This window comes from Mustelus asterias, chromosome 24 (genome assembly GCF_964213995.1).
Source record: "Mustelus asterias chromosome 24, sMusAst1.hap1.1, whole genome shotgun sequence".
NCBI lineage: Eukaryota > Metazoa > Chordata > Chondrichthyes > Carcharhiniformes > Triakidae > Mustelus > Mustelus asterias.
The window spans coordinates 20,580,921-20,594,727 of NC_135824.1; the positions used below are offsets into that span (position 1 = coordinate 20,580,921).

At 41.9% G+C, this 13,807-nt stretch overlaps 2 protein-coding genes across 5 annotated transcripts in view; one reads left to right on the forward strand and one right to left on the reverse strand.

Moving 5' to 3' along the window:
* Positions 1–241: 241 nt before the first annotated feature.
* Positions 242–12,430, reverse strand: dtwd1 (DTW motif tRNA-uridine aminocarboxypropyltransferase 1). Of its 4 annotated transcripts, XM_078241389.1 has the most exons (6): positions 12,358–12,417; positions 12,061–12,112; positions 7,623–7,936; positions 5,779–5,922; positions 5,120–5,432; positions 242–617 (listed from the first exon to the last, which is right to left on the reverse strand). In XM_078241389.1, the coding sequence occupies exons 3-6, from the start codon at positions 7,908–7,910 to the stop codon at positions 385–387; spliced, it is 978 nt and encodes a 325-aa protein (XP_078097515.1). In that variant the 5' UTR covers positions 7,911–7,936; positions 12,061–12,112; positions 12,358–12,417; the 3' UTR covers positions 242–384. The 4 variants fall into 4 exon arrangements, with proteins under 4 accessions (XP_078097515.1, XP_078097513.1, XP_078097514.1 ...); XM_078241387.1 differs by lacking the exon at positions 12,061–12,112 and having other exon boundaries at positions 12,292–12,430; XM_078241388.1 differs by lacking the exon at positions 12,061–12,112.
* A 39-nt stretch (positions 12,431–12,469) lies between these two features.
* The window catches only part of LOC144511021 (protein FAM227B-like), a 232,064-nt gene continuing 230,726 nt past the window's right edge, over positions 12,470–13,807 (forward strand). Inside the window, exon 1 of the mRNA XM_078240995.1 lies at positions 12,470–12,527. The gene's annotated coding sequence lies outside the window, so the exon portion shown is untranslated. The remainder of the gene's footprint in view (positions 12,528–13,807) is intronic.

Consider the following 13,807-nt stretch of genomic DNA (forward strand, 5'->3'; position numbering starts at 1 on the left):
GTAAATTTGACGTTTTGGTCCCTGCGGAAATTGTCATGGATGGAACAGAAAATTTGACAGACCGGATTCCCGCCCAAATTTGAGGTGCAGAAATATCCAGTCTTGGGTATGACTGGAAAATCCCACCCACTGATGGCTCACTTAAAATATTTATCATATAATTGATCATAAATTTTAACACCATGTCCTAAAGAAGTACTTTCTAAATGTTTAAATTCATTAAGGTTCATAAACCAGTAGATAAGTAAACAAATTGTACAAGTTTTAATCATGGATATTTCAATATCAAAAGGTGGAATCTACTATAATCTTATTTATGGTTCTAGGCTACAAATATCTCAATGAAACGTCAAATTTGATAAGCGTCCCCAGTGACTTTTCAGTTCAGTTCAGCTTTCCAGCCGCGTGCTTAGCTTTGTTGATTAATCTGTACATGAATGAATAGAAAAAGAACAGATTGTCATATTCCCCGTTGTAGTTCTCCTTCAAAAGCAATCTATGATAATCAACTAGAAAATAGTAAATGGCCTCAATTGTAGCAAGATATGTGTCTGGTTTTCCTTTCTGGCGACGCCAAAAACGTGTCTTTCGTGTTCTTAGTTCGACATGAAGCAACTCTGCAAAGAAAAGGGTACAGGAAGATATTTAAACTTTCTGAGAACTGTCAACACTAATCCGTACCTTCACCAAGTCAGCATTAACCATACAAAAACAGAAAATGCTGGAAAATCTCAGCAGGTCTGACAGCATCTGTGGAGAGAGAATAGAGCCAACGTTTCGAGTCTGGATGACCCTTCATAAGATTCCAGCATCTGCAGCATTTTGCTTTTATCTTAGAATAAACAATATTTTTTTTTTGGTGCCAAAATTTTCTCCATCCTGCTTTTTTTTTCCATGTATTCTTCTGTGGGATGTGGGTGTCATTGGCAAGATCAGCATTTTTTGTCCTCGAGGCCATTTCAGAGGACAGTTAAGAGTCAACCACACTGCTGTGGGTCTGGAGGCACAGGTAGACCAGACCAAAGTAAGGATGGCAGATTTCCTTCCTCAAAGAACGCAAGTGAACTAGATGATCCGACAATCGATGATAGTTTCATGATCACCATTACAGAGACTAGCTTTCAATTCCAGATTTTATGAATGGAATTTAAATTCCACCAGCTGCCGTTGTGGGATTTGAACCCGTGTCCTCAAATCATTAACCTGGGCCACTGGATTACTGATCTTGTGACATTATCATGATGCCACCTTGTTCTGAAGATGCCAGCTCTATTGCTGCAGTGATTATTTTTTTATATATATGAACCTACACAGGGAGTGTGAACTTTGGCATCAGACGTCAAGGCCAAACCGGATTGTGTTGGTGCCCTGGGGAGGCCACACCTGGAAGACTGTGTGAAGTTTTGGTCTCCTTATCTGAGGAAGGATGTTCTTACTCTAGAGGGAGTGTATAGAAGATTTACCAGACTGATTCCTGAGATGGCGGGACTAATGTATGAGGAGAGACTGAGTCTGTTAGGATTGTATTCGTTGGATTTCAGAAGAATGAAAGGGGGGGGATCTCATAGAAACCTGCAAAATTCTAACAGGGATAGACAAGGTAGATACAAGAAGGATGTTCCCAATGGTAGCAGCATCCAGAACCAGGGGTTACAGTCTGAGGATACAGGATAGCTGTTTAGGATAGAGATGAGGAGAAATGTCTTCACCCAGAGAGCGGCCAGCCTATGGAATTCACTACCACAGAAAGTAGTTGAGGCCAAAACACAATGTTTTCAAGAAGCAGTTAGATATAGCACTTGAGGCGAAGGGGATCAAAGGATATGGGGGCAGGCAGGATCAGGTTACTGAGTTGGATGATCAGCCATGATAATAATGAATGGCGGAGCAGGCTTGAAGGGCTGAATGGCCTTCTCCTGCTCCTATTTTCTATGTTTCTATGTGTCCTTGCTCAGCATTCATGCACACTTTTAATTAGGATCATTAGATAATTACACAGCAGTATTCTCAGATTAAAATTATAAGAAAAAAATAATGTTAATGTTGGTCCACTTTTCTCTTGAAAAGGCTCAGGGGTGACCTAATAGAAATCTTTAAAATTAGGAAGGAATTTAATTGAGTAGTCATAGAGAGAATGTTCCCACCTGCGTGGAAGAGCACAACGATGGACCATCATTGCAAGGTAATCATCAAGAAATTAAACAAGCAATTCAGATAAAACTACTAATGGTAAGAACGGAAACCTGTTAGCAGAGGGAGCAATTGAGGGGAACACTGTATGTGCATTTAAGGGGAAGCTAAATGATCATACAAAGATATGTAGAGGGACAGGTAGTATTGAGGAACAGGGGGGCTGCAGAAGGACTTGGACAGGTTAGGAGAGTGGGCAAAGAAGTGGCAAATGGAATACAATGTGAAAAGTGTGAGGTTATGCACTTTGGAAGGAGCAATAGAGGCATAGATTATTTTCTAAATGGGGATATGCTTAGGAAATCAGAAGCACAAAGGGATTTGGGAGTCATTGTTCAAGATTCTCTTAAGGTTAACGTGCAGGTTCAGTCGGCAGTTAGGAAAGCAAATGCAATGTTAGCATTCATGTCGAGAGGGCTAGAATACAAGAGCACGGATGTACTTCTGAGGCTGTATAAGGCTCTGGTCAGACCCCATTTGGAGTATTGTGAGCAGTTTTGGGCCCCATATCTGAGGAAGGACGTGCTGGCTTTGGAAAGGGTCCAGAGCTGGTTCACAAGAATGATCCCTGGAATGAAGAGCTTGTCGTATGAGAAACAGTTGAGGACTCTGGGTCTATACTCGGAGTTTAGAAGGATGAGGGGGGGATCTTATTGAAACTTATAGGACACTGCGAGGCCTGGATAGAGTGGACGTGGAGAGGATGTTTCCACGAGTAGGAAAAACTAGAACCAGAGGGCACAACCTCAGGCTAAAGGGACGATTCTTTAAAACAGAGATGAGGAGGAATTTCTTCAGCCAGAGAGTGGTGAATCTGTGGAACTCTTTGCCGCAGAATGCCAGGTCATTGAGTGTCTTTAAGACAGAGATAGATAGGTTCTTGATTAATAAGGGGATCAGGGGTAATGGGGAAAAGGCAGGAGAATGGGGATGAGAAAAATATCAGCTATGATTGAAATGCGGAGCAGACTCGATGGGCCGAGTGGCCTAATTCTGCTCCTATGTCTTATGGTCTTATAGGGAGAAACGATTGGAGAACCTATACTGAAAGTTAGATGAAGAAGGAAGGAAGGAAGCTCAAGTACAGTATTAACACTGGCATGAACTGAATAGCTTGTTTCTGTACTGTATATTCTATATAATTCTCCACAAAGACCAACTTAAATATAATTTTAAAAATAGCATGAACCAAGGTCGTAGAACTAAATAAGATAGTAATTCAATGATTACATCAGGCTGGAAACAACTGAGCAACTGACAGCAATATTTGAAACAATGAGCAGGATTTTCCAGCCTTGCTCGCCCCGAAATCCCACCCCAGGTCAATGAACCTTCCCATGATCCGCCCCCTCGCCCACTCCGATTCCCGTGGCGGACAGGACGGTAAAATTCGCCCCAACATCTCAGTTTGATTTCCTTTGCACAATATGAGGCTTCACGTCAACCATGTTACCAAAGGTTTCATGGCAAACAAGTGTTAACCTAAGCCACAAACTTTGTGATTAGGGTGCATTGTGTGCCACATCCATTTTCATTGTACCCATTTGTAAAGTGCCTGGTGACTCTTTTTAAAAACATTAAAATTATTTAATAAATGCAAGTTTTGAGTTAGATTTTAGCTGTTTCTTTTATATTTCCGTCCAATTTTCACAGAACCCTACAGTGCAGAAGAGGCCCTTCGGCCCATCGACTCTGCACCGACACATGAAAGGCCCAGACCTGCCCACCTCATCCCACTTGCCAGCACTTGGCCCATAGCCTTGAATGTTATGATGTGCCAAGTACTCATCCAGGTACTTTTCAAAGGATGTGAGGCATCCCGCCTCCACCACCCTCCCAGGCAGCGCATTCCAGACTGTCACCACCCTCTGAGCAAAAACATTTTTCTTCAAATCCTAAACCTCCCACCCCTCACTTTTAACTTGTGTCCCCTCGTAACTGATCCTTCAACTAAGGGGAACAACTGCTCCCTATCCACTCTGTCCACGCCCCTCATAACCTTGAACACCTCCATCAGGTCGCCCCCTCCCCTCAGTCTTCTCTGCCCCTGAGAAAACAATCCAAGCCTATCCAACCTCTTTTTATAACTTAAATGTTCCATCCCAGGCAATATCCTGGTGAATCTCCTGTGTACCCGCTCCAGTGCTTTCACATCCTTCCTATAATTTGGCGACCAGAACTGCACACAGTACTCCAGCTGTGGCCACACCAAAGTTCGACACAACTCCATCATGACCCCTCTGCTTTTGTAATCTACACCTCGATTGAAAAATGCGAGTGTGCCATATTCATTTTTCACCACCCTATTAACCTGCCTTTCCGCCTTCAGAGATCTATGGACAAACACGCCAAGGTCCCTTTGTTCTTTGGAACTTCCCAGTGTCAGATCTTTCATAGTATACTTCCTTGTATAGTATATTCCTTCCATAGTATTTTCCTTTCCATTTTTTCTATCTTCAGCAAGGAAACACAGAAGCAGAAAATCAAATGCTTCAAGGACCTCAATTTATAGAGGATAGCCAGAGGATGAAAGTGACACTTGGGGTGGGATGATGAGGCATATATAAAATAACAGTTAACAAACTGATAAAATAACAGTTAACAAACTGATAAAGCTCGGCACAACATCGTGGGCCGAAGGGCCTGTTCTGTGCTGTACTGTTCTATGTTCTAAACGCTAGATAGAGAGTAAAGAGGATTGAGGGAGAACAACAAAACAATTTTAAGTACTATTTCTCTGTAGATACATTGAAGCAGCTGTGAAAGATGATGGAATTGTCTCGTTTAAAAATCAGCTTGTGGCAACAATTTTATCTAATCAGCTATTTATTAGTCAGATCAGAATATTTGGTGGTTCTGCCTCTGTGCAAAGCAGAAACATCTTTGACAGGCAATGCCTGTTCATTTAATGCTCTAAGTTACACGGTACCTTGAAGGCGTTCATCAGTGATTATTTTGTTGGTTTGATTCCAGGTACTGTCAATAAATATCACTCGTTTTAATGGGGTCACATTTATCTTCATCTCTCCAGCATTCTCTTCTGTTGGATTCTCAGCATCCAAACTGTGTTGGTCACGTTTTGCACGTTTACTTTGTGGTCCTTCCAAAGTTATGCTCTCATCAAGGCTGTCGACATTCTTGGAAGGTTTTGTAGGAACAGATTTCTTAACAGTGACGTTAGATAAGTGCTTGGGAAGGTCTTCAAGGGAAACTGACTTTGGACCAGGGAACACCACTACAACCTTAAACAGAGAAATTAAGTATCAAATAAAGATGGATTAAAACGACACACTAAGATTACAAAATGATAAAACAGAACGATACTTTAAAATACCTTCTGTTCTCTGGACGCTCTCATCATGTCATTTCCTACAGGTGGGAATGGCGTGATGTGAGCCAAGACTACACTATCTTACTTTGAACAGACCCAACACATTTCTTACTATCTTGTCATAGAGTGACATTAATAGGTAAATTCAACATAATTTGCCTAGTTAAATGGTATGTGCTAGCAAGCTAAAACAGATAGACAATAAAAGATACCCACATCGTCTTAGACAAAGATAAGTGTGTATTTTGATAACTTACTTCATGCTTTTCCTCCTCATTGTCTGGCATGCAGGGGTATGTGTAAATATTAACATCATCTCGAGCCAGCAGCTTTGCATGTATAGCAGTACTTTTGCCATCAGTTTCGTTGGGATGTTTGATGATATCAATCTTCAAAGGGAGCTGGAAATGGAAAATATACCACAGCCTTTTTAACAAGGTCAAAATAAATAGACACAAAAGTATTGATAACAACAAACTTGCTCTTAATCGGCCTGTCATGTTCTTAAGATGTCTGAAGTGCATCTTTTGTTGTTCTGCAAGAAAATGCAGCAGTCAATTTGCACATAGCAAGATCCCATTAAAAAGCAAAAGATAATTCTTTTAATAATGTGCTCCTGGGATGTAGGTATATTTGTATCCCTAGTTGCTCTGAGAAGGTAATAACTTACAACTGAGAATCTAGCAAGGCTGCTTCGAGGGCACTAAGAGTCAACTGTCTGATGTGAGATTGAAGTCAAGTATACTCAGCGAGTTCTCAGTGGCACTGGTTGAAGAATGAACGATGCCTATCAGAAATAGGCACGGTAGCACAGTGGTTAGCACTGCTGCTTCACAGCTCCAGGGTCCCGGGTTCGATTCCCGGCTCGGGTCACTGTCTGTGTGGAGTTTGCACGTTCTCCTCCTGTCTGCGTGGGTTTCCTCTGGGTGCTCCGGTTTCCTCCCACAGTCCAAAGATGTGCGGGTTAGGTTGATTGGCCAGGTTTAAAAAATTGCCCCTTAGAGTCCTGAGATGCGTAGGTTAGAGGGATTAGTGGGTAAATATGTGGGGGTAGGGCCTGGGTGGGATTGTGGTCGGTGCAGACTCAATGGGCCGAATGGCCTCCTTCTGCACTGTAGGGTTTCTATGATTTCTATGAAATATCTTGTGTGTGAGCATTGTAAATGCACAGAATCACATTCAGTTGTGGCACCACAAGGACAAATACCAATAAGTCATTACTTTCACGATCGAGGTGGCACAGTGGTTAGCACTGCTCCTTCACAGCGCCAGGGACCCGAGTTCAATTCCAGCCTCGGATCACTGTCTGTGTGGCGTTTGCACATTCTCCCCGTGGGTTTCCTCCAGGTGCTCCGGTTTCCTTCCACAGTCCAAAGGTGTGCAGGTTCGATTTACTGGCCATGCTAAATTGCCCCTTGGTGTCAGGGAGATTAGCAGGATAAATATATGGAGTTATGGGGATAGGGCCTAGGTGGGATTGTAGTTGGTGCAGACTCGATGGGCCGAATGGCCTCCTTCTGCACTGTCGGGATTCTATGATTGCACAGGAAAGAAAAACAATATACTCAAATTCAAGATGGCTCACAGACTTTCTAATCTCCAATATTGGAAATATGATTTTCCAAACAAATGGCGGATAAGTCATAATGATATAAAAGTAATCATCCAGAATCGTGGACTCAGGGCAGTATGATTACATACTAGTATTTATATATTTTTGAATTATGAGAAATTGAAAGAAATAAAACACTAAGAATGAAAGCATGATCTTGTTATAGTCATTATGGCTATGTTTTGAATGGAAGAAAAAGAACTCTGCCATTTTACTACAATCCCGCAAGTCCTCCGAGTGCCAGTTTAAAAATTAGCCCTTGTTAAAGGATGGGACAATTGGTTACAAATTCTTTTTCATTTACTGTATCAGAACCATAAGAAAAATGAGCAGTAAAAAATTTTTTTTAAATCCAGGTGAAGAGTCACACTAACGGTGTGGTTAGTTGAAAGAAAGTTGAAATACTCATCGAAGTTCTGAACATTGGAAATGGGACTGTGAATTCTGCATTATTCAACCCCGAATGATGATAAAACCTTGGTTACTAACCTTGACCTGAGGTATCTCATCAGAATTCACACCATCTACCAAAAGGCAACACGAGTAACAGTAAAACATCCTTGAGCTCTGGCATTTTGGGCATTTTGATCTACCCTTTTGTTGGAGTGTTTCTAGTATCGCCTGGGAAGCCAGTTTCAAATCTTTAAAAGAATCCGAAGCTTCTTCTTCACCGGCTTCACTTGGATGGGTACATAGTCTTTCAGAACTTTCACATTTACTTGCATCAGTGCAAAGTGCGTCTTCAGCGCTCACGTCTTTCTCCAAGCTCACTGACATCCTGAGGACTCATTAGAGATTTATCTCTGAAAGAAAGAAAAAAAACCATACAATTCAGTCAAGTCTTGATTAATTAAGAATGTCTTAGAAACCATAGAAAATTACAGCTCAGAAACAGGCCTTTTGGCCCTTCTTGTCTGTGCCGAACCATTTTATGCCTAGTCCCACTGACCTGCACTTGGACCATATCCCTCCACACCCCTCTCATCCATGAACCCGTCCAAGTTTTTCTTAAATGTTAAAAGTGACCCCGCATTTACCACTTTATCCGGCAGCTCATTCCACACTCCCACCACTCTCTGCATGAAGAAGCCCCCCCCTAATATTCCCTTTAAACTTTTCTCCTTTCACCCTTAACCCATGCCCTCTGGTTTTTTTTTCTCCCCTAGCCTCAGCGGAAAAAGCCTGCTTGCATTCACTCTATCTATACCCATCAAAATCTTATACACCTCTATCAAATCTCCCCTCAATCTTCTACGCTCCAGGGAATAAAGTCCCAACCTATTCAATCTCTCTCTCTAACTCAGCTTCTCAAGTCCTGGCAACATCCTTGTGAACCTTCTCTGCACTCTTTCAATCTTATTTATATCCTTCCTGTAACTAGGTGACCAAAACTGTACACAATACTCCAAATTCGGCCTCACCAATGCCTCACCAATACCTTACCATAACACTCCAACTTTTATACTCGATACTCCGATTTATAAAGGCCAATGTACCAAAGGCACTCTTTACGACCCTATCCACCTGTGACGTCACTTTTAGGGAATTCTGTACCTGTATTCCCAGATCCCTCTGTTCAACTGCACTCTTCAGAGTCCTACCATTTACCCTGTACGTTCTACTTTGATTTGTCCTTCCAAAGTGCAATATCTCACACTTGTCTGCGTTAAATTCCATTTGCCATTTTTCAGCCCATTTTTCTAGTTGGTCCAAATCCCTCTGCAAGCTTTGAAAACCTTCCTCACTGTCCACTACACCTCCAATCTTTGTATCATCAGCAAACTTCTTTTGAGTATTTCACTGTTCTCTTTGTGGCAAATATTTAGTTCATATGGTTCATGTTGATATTTTAAAGATAATGTTTAATTCTGGGAAGGTGGTTGTTATGGAGGTACGGTGACTAAAAAGATGGGCTTTAGAGATTGCCCAAACACCTAAGAGAAAAGGTTCCCCATGTTTATTTAATAGAGATAGAATAGAAGAGATGGAGTCAGACAACAGCAGGATGGCCTACACAGCTGCAGCACTGGAGACATGATGGCTGCATTGCTGACAAAGAAGTGCAGGCCAGAAAAATATTTAAAAGCAAAATACTCAGAATCATAGAATCCCTACAGTACAGAAGGAGGCTATTCGGCTCATCGAGTATGGCACCGACAACAATCCCACTCTATCCCCGTAACCCCACATATTAACCCTGCTAATCCCCCTGAAATTAGGGTCAATTTAGCATGGCCAATCAACCTAACCCGCACATCTTTGGACTGTGGAAGGAAACTGGAGCACCCGGAGGAAACCCACGCAGACACGGGGAGAATGTGCAAACTCCACACAGACAGTGACCCAACCTGGGAATCGAACTCGGGACCCTAGCGCTGTGAGGCAGCAGTGCTAACCACTGTGCCACCGTGCCGCAATACTGCGGGATGTTGGAACTCAGAAAACCCCCCAGAAAATGCTGGAAAACTCAGCAGGTCTGGCAGCAGTTGTGGTGAGAGAAAGTGTTAACATTTTGAGTCTGTGTGGCTGCCCACCAAAAAATTTAATCTCCATAATTAAAGTTTCAAAATCAATGGACCAGAAAGGGAAAATAGTTTAGACTTTAGGATTGTCAGAAGGGCCTACTCATAAATTCAGAGCCCCTGGCATTGACATGATGGGCTGAATGGCTTCTTTCTGCTACTGTAACCTTTTTATGGTTCTACGAATCATACAGTATCCACCTCAGGAAATCTTATGTCTGCTATCCAGTCTATATATGTCTATTTCTCAAATCAATACAATTTCATCTAAGTTTTACGAGAGCATCTCCAGAAACAATTTACATTTCTGTTGTCCCATTGTTACCTTTGGAATCCTTTAAGAACCCATCCTCATACTTATCCACATGCTGCATTGTCCCGATGCTTGGATTCAGCTTTCACGTAAATGCTAACAATAGCCACTATCATCTCACATTCATCACTATCTCTATATTGTCAACCGTTGATCTGACATTCAGCCTTGGATGAAGTACAATTTCCTCCAGTTACACACATGGATTTTCACTATGAGGCAGCCAGCTCTAGTCAGGAAATTTCCTGACTCAGCAGACCCGCCTTGGTTTAGATGCAATTTTCACTCCGGAAAGAGAGCGGTGAGATGAAGTCGGGCCTGCTGACCCCAGAAGTCGATCCTAGGCAGCCTCCGGGGTGGACAAGTCCTGTGCCAGGCTAATTGGAAGACCTGCCTTAGTTCTCTGGACTTTGTCCCAGTGTTTTTGTTTTTGCAGCTGTTTGGCTCTCTAACCCGCACCCCCATAGCCCCTCCATGCCAACACATGCCCCCCCACCCCCCATAAATCCCATACAAACCCATGCCCTCACTCACCCCCTACCTCCTCATACCCCCACGTCACCCCCACAGCCATCCATCCAGTATCCACCATGGAAAACTCAGGAAACATGGAGATGAAAAAGTAAATTTCTAACAATCGAATATAGCTCTCACTTATTCACTCTTGATCATAAAACACTCCTATTCAAGAAACCCACTTAAATATTGTAAATCTCAAGTGGTGAATCTCTTATAAAAACAAACAAACCTTTACCCAGACCCCACATCAAAGACAGTTAATATTTTAATAGCCTCTTTAAACTGTCAATCAAATTGTGATCTCAGAATCCCTTGCTGAAATAAGTGTCTCATTAGAAACTCAGCCAAGCATTCATAATGGCATATTAGCCTTTGGAAAATGTCAACAAAGACCTCTATTGCAAACAGATGATACTTTTTTCTAATCTACACAAGATTGCCTGTCAATCAAACTAGATTATTCTTTAAACATTCTGTGACAGTATTGGACTGTTCCCACCTCCGCCATATATATTTAAAGAGCCATGATATTAAAACTTCAGATTATGATACTTAAGTAGACCTTATCCTCTCTTCAAGGGTCATTATGTCTGCTCCATAAATTCATGACACCACAGTCTGCAAGTTATGGCCCTTGGAACTGCCAAAATAGGAACTTTTAAAACTCAGCACTAAGTTCAAATGACCGTGTGAGTTCAGCTTTCCCATCGGCGAGATTCACACAGTTGTCCATTCCTCCACCATCAAAAATGGGATCTATCAAAATGAGAACAGGATTTTTGCATTTAGGTCCTATCGGATTCCCCAAAATTCAGGCCAATCATCTTGAATCCCCACCACAAACTCTATTCACAAACCTCATCACTGATTTTATCCCATTATTTGGTCAAAGTCAGGTTGAGTTAGTCTGTTTGCAACTTTGGCATGCTATTCCATCCCGAATTCCGGATTCAATTCCCTGTTCATTACAAACACCGCTTACTTCCACCTAGATACGATTACTTGCCTCACTCCTACTTCAATCCAGCTGCTGCTAAAATCCTCATCTGCCATTGACACCTTAAAAGACTCAATTACCCAAATCTTTCCATTCACCATGATCGGCAGACTTCAGAGAATTCAAATCTTTGTGCTCGTATCCTATCCTATCATGTATTTCTAAACTCAAAACATCATCCTAGTCTGCAAATAACTACATAAACTCCTAGTCCAATGCTGGATTGATTTCAAAACTGCACTGCTTGTTTTAACTGTACAGGCGGGAACAAGCTCAACATTTGTATGTTAGAGCTGTTCTTGTAATAGTCATTTAGCGGATAGGATGGAGAATTTAAATCTATATGAAATATAAGGAACACGCTTAACATTTGTATGTCAGAGTCTTTCTTGTATAAACACCTAGTAGATGAGTGGATAATTTAAATCAATATGAAACATAAGAAATATTTCTGTGTATTTTTACACAGCTACACATATGCCCAACACCTTGACATGAACTGTGACCATCCATTTCCAGACAATAGCACGGATTGCAGTGAATTCTGACACAGTTTGAAAAATTAAGCTTTCTTACACGATACTGTGTCTATTGGAGTTTTATCCCACGCAGTCTGTGGTCACGGTGTCTTCATTTTGCAGTGAAAGGAAATAAAAAAATAACCAAACATGAAATCTGCTCCCACAACACAAGCACTAAACTCCGGCCTTCTCTGCCAGGCTTCTGTTTTGCTTTCCCTCTGGTTTTGGAATCAAAAGGCGCCTTAGTCCAAACAAATTCGGGTGTTTTTTTTTAGGTTTTATTTACCCGCAGTTCTCGCCAGGCCAAACGTTACCACCACAGCCCCAGAGGCGCGCAGCAACTCCTACTCACACACATCCCACCATGGACCCACACGTCCCCTTCCTTACGGCGGAACCACTGTTTGCGGGAACATGTCGGGCGGACCGGGAACAGGGTGCACCCCTCCTCACCGGAAGTGGCCGTTGCTAGGACTGCGTAGCAACAGAGCAGCAGTAAACCATTCCCTGGTGTTCGGCTTTGTGAGTTCATCAGTTCTAAAGAGTCTCCCGGTTCTCAACACTGCAGCTCTTTGTAATTGGCAGCAGACAAGAGAGAAGGTGTTGGAGAAATGATTGCTAAAAGTCATAGAGGTTTACACCATGGAAACAGGCCCTTCGGCCCAACTTGTCCATGTCCTTGTCCTTTTTTAAACCCCTAAGCTAGTCCCAATTGCCCGCATTTGGTCCATATCCCTCTATACCCATCTTAGCTATGTAATTATGTGAACACTTTTTAAAAAAAATAGTTTGGAGGATAAGTGGGCTGCCCAGTTGTAATTCTTGAAGTGAGGCTTGCCCATTTTTTGGTTTAATGACAGAACCTATATTTTAATAGATGATAGCCAAGAATGAACTGCTGCGTTTGTTTAAATGGTATAATTGTTGGTATCAATTTCTGGTCATAATCTCCTGACACATTTCTTCCATGCTGAAATTCAACTTCACCAACCCCTCTTGCTAAGTGGCAGCTTGCAGTGAGACAATAAGTAACAGACAGAGATCCTGTTTGCATCACAATATTAATTCTCAACATTTAAACAACTAGACTCAACTCGGTGTGTCGTGCCCTGCATTCTATTGTTATGCCATATTCAATATATTTTCAAAGAAAGCAATGTAAAAGAATGACAATTACGTGTACCTTAGAGTGCTGTAGTGAAAATTACAAGAAACGTTTAATGTTGTGAATATTTCACCTTTTCCCGTGATAAAGTCAACAATTTTGCAGTTCAGTACAGTTCAGGAGTTCAATGTTCTGGTTGTTTTGATTTACCTCCAGTTCATTTACTTTGTTCATGTTCTAAACCTTGAAGGGGTAGGTAGCTGCTCTGTGATTTGCCGTAGTGGCAAGTTGCTATGCCTTTGACCTGCAACACTGGGCAAAGTGATTCCATTTGCCACGGTTATTGCAACGCTTATTAATTGTGAAGCAAGCGCTTTTTTGTGGGTGCTGACTGCTGGGTGTGTTCTGTACTGAGAAAACTTTCGTTTCTCCCCTTAATTCCTTAGGGCTCTGCTCAGACTGCTCGTTCAGAATGCAGATACTAATGCCGGATTCTAACATTAGGTTCTTTTTCGCAGATGCTTGCACACAGCATCGTTGTGTATTCCACTCACTATATGGTTTCTTATGGGTGTGAGTACCAGACATGCATTTGTTTGCCAGAATTTGCAATGTTGAGGCATATGATTGAACTGAATTTTGAGTTTCTGGTTAGTGATGTTAAAAACATGTCTGTCCATGATGACATTTTTTACGG

Coding starts and splice junctions, on each gene's coding strand:
- dtwd1 (XM_078241387.1), bottom strand. CDS start 7,910: ATGTCAGTGAGCTTGGAGAAAGACGTGAGCGCTGAAGACGCACTTTGC. Junction 5,923..7,622: donor ATGAGATACCTCAGGTCAAG/GTTAGTAACCAA, acceptor TTCCATTTCCAG/CTCCCTTTGAAGATTGATAT. Junction 5,433..5,778: donor ATGAGGAGGAAAAGCATGAA/GTAAGTTATCAA, acceptor TCTCTGTTTAAG/GTTGTAGTGGTGTTCCCTGG.